The 8,548-nt window shown below is 36.9% G+C and overlaps 1 protein-coding gene and 1 long non-coding RNA gene across 2 annotated transcripts; one reads left to right on the top strand and one right to left on the bottom strand.

Annotated features, from left to right (window-relative positions):
- The first annotated feature begins 26 nt into the window (after positions 1-26).
- Positions 27-853, top strand: LOC107574724 (uncharacterized). The gene is made up of 2 exons (XR_001607718.1): positions 27-233; positions 325-853. It is a non-coding gene; the product is annotated as an uncharacterized lncRNA (long non-coding RNA).
- A 2,341-nt stretch (positions 854-3,194) lies between these two features.
- LOC107574720 (cAMP-dependent protein kinase inhibitor gamma-like) lies at positions 3,195-7,300 on the bottom strand. Its single transcript, XM_016261171.1, has 2 exons — positions 7,122-7,300; positions 3,195-3,984 (listed from the first exon to the last, which is right to left on the bottom strand). The coding sequence occupies exons 1-2, from the start codon at positions 7,270-7,272 to the stop codon at positions 3,902-3,904; spliced, it is 234 nt and encodes a 77-aa protein (XP_016116657.1). The 5' UTR covers positions 7,273-7,300; the 3' UTR covers positions 3,195-3,901.
- Positions 7,301-8,548: the final 1,248 nt, after the last annotated feature.

The raw sequence follows: 8,548 nt of genomic DNA, 5'->3' as shown, positions 1-8,548 counted from the left end.
TAGGTGGCCAAAATCAAAGGGAATGTGAATCAGTTTAACCCAGGATTCTGTTTAATGATCTAGAGTTAACTAGTTCAAGTTTTAAAAGTCTTGTGTGTTTCAGATTCAAGAAGGACAAAGCTAACTACTCCTTAAATACAGATGACCCTACCATCTTCAACTCCACCTTGAACTCAGACTACCAGGTGGTGCAGAAATACATGGATTTCACTGAAGAGGAGTTCAAGAGACTGGTGAGACACAATTTGCCTAAACAGGCTCTCTAATGGACTCTGGTCATGGCATAAGTGACTTGAATGATCCTGTCTGCTTCTGTTTTCACAGAATATAAATGCAGCAAAGTCCTGCTTTCTTCCTGCAAAGGAGAAAGAGGAGCTTCTTGAACAACTCTATGAGGCCTACGGCATGCTGAAAAAAACAGGCTTTTGAGCTCAGTACTGTTATAAACAAGTTTGCAGCGAGCAGAGCCTTTCAGGACATTTGCCTTCTCACACGATTGTGGATCCTGATTCCTTGAAACTGGAGAACTCGTACACACATTTCTCAGTGAAATTTTTACACAAAAACAAAGACCACACATAAAAACTTTCAACTTTAGAAGTTAACATGCTGTTCGTTAAAATAAATGTTACACATGTCATTTAACCACCGTTACAGCATACTGGTTTTGACCAAATGTTGTTGCCTTTCATCTACATAAACATTTTTACAAGTATTGTAATATCTGTAGCCTAAACATTAAATATTGGTCTTATTTCATATTTACTCAAGTCTAAGTCACTATACTTTATGCTCTTCTCAATATATGCACAGAATATGACAATGTAATAAAGAAAAAAATCTTTTATATGAAGCATGTTAATCTGTATAACATGTGAAAGGTACTGTGAGAATGAAATTAAATAGTACCTCAGCTTTATTCTAAAATTTTACAATGGCAATAATGTATAAATCCAAACCATTAAACCAGAATATGATCTTGTCTGGTGCTCATCTAATGTATATTGTATACAAACCTTTGGGTAAGCGTTGATTATTAATATTAAAGTTATTATTAGACGTTTGGTGATGAAATGCTGTGCAAAACCCCTTTAAATTTGGTCGTTCTTTTGTTCTAACACCAGAGGGCATTTACCAAAAGACGGTTTATATAACTCGGGTTTGGAGTTAATCAGCCTATAGCGAAAATTAATTGTATCAGGTTTTACATTTTGTGTTGTATAGTTTGAACTGCATAGGAAAATATACGGACTATAAATGATGTGGGAAGTAAGGGACTGAGAGCTTGTCACTGTGTAAACTATCAATACAAATACTTTTGCATCTGAATGGTTGTGTAATTCTTGTCCTGTTTATGACACAAAAAAAAAAATTTATGTTTTAATTATAGCGTCTTTATTGGTAAATCGTGGCACTCTGTGGCCTGATGTTTACGAATTCTGTCTTTTGTTCACGGTTTATATCAGTCCGCTGATTCGCGTAGCCTAACTGAAAATAGTGCCATTAATGTCTGAAATTAATCTCTCGTGTCATACAAACGCAACTGGCGCCATCTTGCGTCTCGATTATTAATTGTAGTTCACTGTGTAAACTATCAATACAAATACTTTTGCATCTGAATGGTTGTGTAATTCTTGTCCTGTTTATGACACAAAAAATGTTTTTAATGTTTTAATTATAGCGTCTTTATTGGTAAATCGTGGCATTCGGTGGCCTGATGTTTACGAATTCTGTCTTTTGTTCACGGTTTATATCAGTCCGCTGATTCGCGTAGCCTAACTGAAAATAGTGACATTAATGTCTGAAATTAATCTCTCGTTTCATACAAACGCAACTGGCGCCATCTTGCGTCTCGATTATTAATTGTAGTAAAAAATAAATAAATATATATAGGCCTAATAATGATAAATATATAGATGTGTATATATATATGAGGACTTTATCAAAAATGTTATTGTAATTGATGTAGTGTTCGTATTTTTACTAAGCCACCTGTTTTGTACATTTTGAGTTCACATAGATCGCATTTACACACCCATCTACTAAGTGCATGTTTACACAGAAAAACAATGGAGCAATAGTCAACTGTGTAAACGGGCCCTTAACAAAATATTTTTCTTAGTGGAAACATAAGATTACACATGTTAAAGTGTAATTTCAACCATTTCAATTTCATGTCCACATATTTGGGGAGTATAATGACATAATGGTTGTACACTATCCCTTACTTGTATAATCATTTTCATAAATTACACTTTTCCTTCAAATACATCCAAACCCAACTTTAAAAAAAAATCAATAAATAAAGACACTGAATGTCATTCCTGTTTATTTTGAGGTACTTACATTTATAGGTCACAATATAAATGCAATGTGTTTCAACGAGTGTTGTTGAGAGTCTGACAAAAACCATAAATGATGTGGGAAGTAAGGGACTGAGAGCTTGTCACTGTGTAAACTATCAATACAAATACTTTTGCATCTGAATGGTTGTGTAATTCTTGTCCTGTTTATGACACAAAAAAAAAAATTTATGTTTTAATTATAGCGTCTTTATTGGTAAATCGTGGCACTCTGTGGCCTGATGTTTACGAATTCTGTCTTTTGTTCACGGTTTATATCAGTCCGCTGATTCGCGTAGCCTAACTGAAAATAGTGCCATTAATGTCTGAAATTAATCTCTCGTGTCATACAAACGCAACTGGCGCCATCTTGCGTCTCGATTATTAATTGTAGTAAAAAATAAATAAATATATATAGGCCTAATAATGATAAATATATAGATGTGTATATATATATGAGGACTTTATCAAAAATGTTATTGTAATTGATGTAGTGTTCGTATTTTTACTAAGCCACCTGTTTTGTACATTTTGAGTTCACATAGATCGCATTTACACACCCATCTACTAAGTGCATGTTTACACAGAAAAACAATGGAGCAATAGTCAACTGTGTAAACGGGCCCTTAACGGAATATTTTTCTTAGTGGAAACATAAGATTACACATGTTAAAGTGTAATTTCAACTATTCAACCATTTCAATTTCATGTCCACATATTTGGGGAGTATAATGACATAATGATTGTACACTATCCCTTACTTGTATAATCATTTTCATAAATTACACTTTTCCTTCAAATACATCCAAACCCAACTTTAAAAAAAAAATCAATAAATAAAGACACTGAATGTCATTCCTGTTTATTTTGAGGTACTTACATTTATAGGTCACAATATAAATGCAATGTGTTTCAACGAGTGTTGTTGAGAGTCTGACAAAAACCACAAAACAGTGCCAGGAGCAGAAAGCAGTAACTCAGATACTACATAAATATTGTTAATTATGTTACAGTATATAATGAAGTATAGAAACAAACCTCTTCTGACCTCAGGCAATATTTGGGAATTCTGTTCTATAGTCAGACCACCTTCAACTGTAGTGGTCTTTGTTTTGTTTTTTTTAATTTAAACTGAGCCATCCATGTCATAGGCTGTAACAAAAAGGCTATATTTGGTACTTTATAGTTTAGAGTATTTGTTTTAACAGCAACTCAGCACGAGATTGAACTGTTTAGTTTAAGTTTAGGATGGAAAAATATCAAAACGCCTGTGCTTCTGTTCGACCGCTGTTAGAAAAAACAAACTTCCCTCACTCTGCGCTGTGAATGAATACAGTCCACGACAGATTCGTCCCATTTAGTGGTGTTTGCAAAGGCAGTGTCTTCTTCATCTGTCTCTTAGGCACTCAACAGCATGCAATGGGTGGACATCCACCTTAATGGCAGTCTATGAGAGGAGCTCTTCACTGCTGCCTGATGAGCAAAGATGAGGAGAATTTTGATGAGAAAAGGAAAGAACTCCCCCAGCTTTCCTCTCTCCTCCAGGTCATTCTTCATCTTTATGACGGTCCCTCTGTCCCCTGTTTATCCTGGCTCCCAGATGCCTCTGCTTCAGGGGCTGGAGATCCAGAAGCATCTCCCTCTACAAGACACAGATATTACAAACCTTTTCGCTACAACATTGCATGCCCAGTATATTCTCCAGCTAAACATTCTTAACAGGGACCTCGTGGTCATGGGAAAGTCTCAGGTTATTTCAGAGATAAAATGGTGCCAAGAATGTGAACTAAGGAAACTGGGTCAAATAGAGACAGATGCTGCTCTTATTTCAGTAGGAAAGAGTTGAAATTTGTCATACGAATAGGAAGTGGTCAAGGAAGCAGTTATCGTTGAGAGGGCAGATAATAAATCTTTGTCATTGATGACAGACTCCATTCAAACTCACCAAACCTATTAATGTTCAATCTGGACACCGTGACCTTGTAGAGCTGTGTCCTGGATAAAGTAAGGGACGTTGTGAAAGAAAGGCAAGTGAAAGCCTTTGGTTCTTGTCCTCTTTTGTGAACGACACTTGTAATGCGTTCATGTATCACAGTCTTACCGTATTCACAAAGCAAGTCATTACAGGGGCCAAACTGATGCAGTGTTGCATAACAAATATGACCTGATAGACCACTGGCAGTCAGGAGACATTAGTGCTGTTCATGCGATGAAAGAGCCGATAGTTGTGCAGAATTACTAAAGTAAATTACTGCGGTCAGAATACCAAAAAACGTACTGGAGGAAATAGCAGTGCAGAGTGTTTTTGCAAAGTTTTAAAGGTTAGCTTTCATATAGCCACTTTATATTACAGTTCACTTATAGTGTTACATTTTTCGTGTTTACATTACATATTTCAATGTAAAAAAGTATAGATGATCTAATAGATAATATATAAAGGACTAAATCGCAACTCTTTGTGCAAATAAATGCAAAACAGATGATATCATTTCTGTTATTAGGAACATTCTAACAAAGCAAGGTTTTATTCTTACATTCTTTGACATAACATTAGTGCAAAACCACACACACAAAACCACATTAATAGTCAAGAACAAAAAGGAGGAGGATAAGCAGAAGTAGTTGAAGGTGGAGGAGAAGGAGAAGGGAGAAGGAAGGGAGGAAGAGGAGGAGAAGAAAAAGATGACAATGTTGAATAAGATGTAGGAGGAGGAGAAGGAAGTGTAGGGGGAGGCGGAGGAGAGAAGGAGACAGTGGTAGTTTAGGGGTTGTTGAAGGTGGAGGAAAAAAGAGGAGGAGGAGAAAGTGGAGAATGAGGAGGAGGTTTAAAAGAAGGAGAAGGAGAAAAAGAAAAAGACTGTGGAAAAGGAGGATGAGGAGAAAAATTAGGAGGAGGGTGACAAGACGAAGAAGAAGGAGAAGTAGCAGAATAATAAGAAGTATAGTAAGAGAAGGAGCTTTAGTAAGAGGAGAAGTAGTACACAAGCTTCAGTCTGGATCCAGAACACCTGAGAAGAGATGATGCAAGCCCTCAGAGGACCTCAGATGATGCCAACCATGAAACAACATACAGAACTACCATATTTTGCTATAAGTTTGATTGCATCATATAATAATTGCTGTTAATATTGTTCATCGTCTGTTTTATTACGTCTTAAATTGATTTTTCCATACTGCTGGTTCGTCTGGTCAGAGGAGAACTGGCCCCCCGACTGAGCCTGGTTTCTCCCAAGGTTTTTTCTCCATTCTGTCACCGATGGAGTTTTGGTTCCTTGCCGCTGTCGCCTCTGGCTTGCTTAGTTGGGGACACTTCATTTCCGGCGATATCGTTGACATAATTGCAAAGATATTATTTAAACTGAGCTGGATGTTGACATCACTGAATTCAATGATGAACTGTCTTTAACTGAAAAATGAGTGTTTACTATTGTCACTTTGCATTATTGACACTATTTTCCTAATTAATGCTGTTCAGTTGCTTTGACACAATCTGTATTGTTAAAAGCGCTATATAAATAAAGGTGACTTGACCTGACTTGACTTGACTCACTGGAGAAATGAAATCTGATCTGTGATGCAACTGTCGTTCGGCACGCTACATTGAGGAGCCGCATTCAGTTTTTAATTGTAGTGTCTGTTCTTTTACTGAACTAAATTATTTTTATTTCTATAAAAAATCTAATCGACGGTGGAGGTCGGTGACGCGGTGGGCAAGTGACGTAACCGGTGTTGCGGCTTAACACCGGTATCACCGTCAGCACCGTCTATCGCGGCAAGCCTATCAGGTAATGGTAATGGTAATGGAAATAAGTAAACATGTATAATATATAACCAAATAAATAAGAAACGTAGAACGTTTATTAGCAAAACGAGTAAGACAGTTTGGAGGAACAGCATATACCTTGATGTCAAATAAAATAAATAAATGACACAAAGTTTAAATAAAGTAAAAATCAGCAAACAATGTGGAACCAATTAAATAAGAAACGAATGTTTAAAAAAACTTCCAAATCACCTTAGATAAAAGTCAACAGGTTTTTCAAAATCCCAAATATTGCCAAATAGGCACTTTTGCATCTCGTTTCGAAACTAAATCCTAAGTAAGAGAAGGAGGACTAGGAGGAGGAGGAGGAGGAGAAGTAGTAAGAGAATGAGGTTTAGTAAGAGGAGAAGTAGTAAGAGAAGGAGGATTAGGAAGAGGAGGAGGAGGAGGAGGAGGAGAAGTAAGATAATGAGGTTTAGTAAAAGGAGGATAAGTAAGAGAAGGCGGATTAGAAAGAGGAGGAGGAGGAAAAGTAGTAAGAGAATGAGGTTTAGTAAGAGGAGAAGTAGTAAGAGAAGGAGGATTAGGAAGAGGAGGAGGAGGAGGAGGAGGAAGAGGAGGAGGAGAAGTAAGAGAATGAGGTTTAGTAAGAGGAGAAGTAGTAAGAGAAGGAGGATTAGGAAGAGGAGGAGGAGGAGGAGGAGGAAGAGGAGGAGGAGAAGTAAGAGAATGAGGTTTAGTAAGAGGAGGAGAAGAAAGGGAAGGGGGTTTAGGGAGAGGAGGAGAATGAGAAGTAGAAGTAGAAGAAAAAGAAGGTTTAGAGAAAGGAGGAGAAGAAAAATAAGTAGTAAAGGAAGGAGGTTTTAGGGAGAGGAGGAGGAGGAGAAGAAGAGGTGAGGAGAAAATAACTCATTCTCAAATAGTTCATTCAGAACTCTGAATGAGGAGAAGAGAATGTTGGAGGAATATCAATACAGCTGCTGCCTTGCAAGAAGAAGTGAAGCTGTGTGACGTACCTGCAGCTTTCAGGTCCATCTGAGCCATGTCTTTGGTTAGTTCACTGGTCCCCATCGCTACTGCCTCTCCTTTAATGTCTGGCACTGCGTTCCTGCGACCTGTACGATCACAGTTTATGAACTCTGAATATGACGCCTCAACGTCCATCATCTGCTCACAAACTCCCCTCTCATTACACCTGAAAGAAACAAAAGAAGACAAAAGATAGATCATTTACTGTCTGGTAAGAAAGCAAGCCAACAGTTTGACTAAAATCTCTTTTGAGTAACTCTGAAAAGGACAATCCTAACACACAGAAAACCTGTGAATCTCTCAGTTCAGTAATGCCCATGACAGAACACGCCGTCTGATGAATTGGAGTAATTATTACTTCAGGGGCTCTATTTCAACGCTAAAGTTAATAGATTCAGCCGCTGAACTCATTTCATGGCCTAATTATATAAGAGAGCCAAAAGCATTCATCCAACCCTGGATGCATTAGTCATTCTTTTCATGCTTGTTTACACTCAGGGTTTCTTACGAGTATCAGTGCAAGCTTGCAAATGGAGCCTTATTGGCACGCAAACAAGAGATAAAAACCCAAAGTGATCGATTAGACACTTTTTGGAGCTCATCAAACTGCTTTCAGGAATGAGAGTCATGGGTGGGCATTATGCTGAGAGAGGAAACCTCCCAGAGAAAGTATCCAAAACACATCAGCTGCTCGCTCACTAAATGTCCCCTAAGCCAACATGCAAACCCCATTTACTTTAACCAGTGCTGGCGATAACGTCTCAAAAGTAACACGCTCATATTACTCCTTACACCATAATATCCTAAATGACTTTTTCAATAAATATTTAAAAGTATAACTATAATTTAAGATAACCAGTTTCTATTTGAATTTGAATTTTAAAATGTAATTTATTCCTGTGATGCAAAGCTGAACTTTTTAGCAGACATTACTCCAGTCTTCAGTGTCACATGATGCTTAATTATCATAATTTTTTTTTTTATTTGGTGGTCAAGAAACATTTCTTAATATCATCAGTGTTGAAATCATTGAGTTTTGCTGCATGGTATTTTTGTAGAATACAATAATAACTGTACTGACCCCAAATGTTTGAACACTAGACATTTATAAATCTTTATTTTTATAATAATCACTAAAGCCAAGATTAGTGGAAAAAGTAATGCAAGTCACGTTTTTGCAAATAAATAAATAAAGCAATGTTGCAATATTTTAAAACAGTTATTATTTCTATTTTTTTTTAGTACACTCTTAAAAATAAAGGTGCTTCACAGCGATACTATAGAAGAACCATTTTTGGTTCCACAAAGAACCATTCAGTCAAAGGTTCTTTTAAAAACCCATCTCTTTCTTACCGGTTTATAATCTGAAGAACCTTGTTTCGCCACAAAGAACCTTTTGTGAAACAGAAAGTTA

Source organism: Sinocyclocheilus grahami, unplaced genomic scaffold, assembly GCF_001515645.1.
Source record: "Sinocyclocheilus grahami isolate Dianchi unplaced genomic scaffold, SAMN03320097.WGS_v1.1 scaffold2318.1, whole genome shotgun sequence".
NCBI lineage: Eukaryota > Metazoa > Chordata > Actinopteri > Cypriniformes > Cyprinidae > Sinocyclocheilus > Sinocyclocheilus grahami.
Note: the sequence above shows the minus strand (reverse complement) of the source record. Positions and strands in the feature narration are given on the sequence as shown.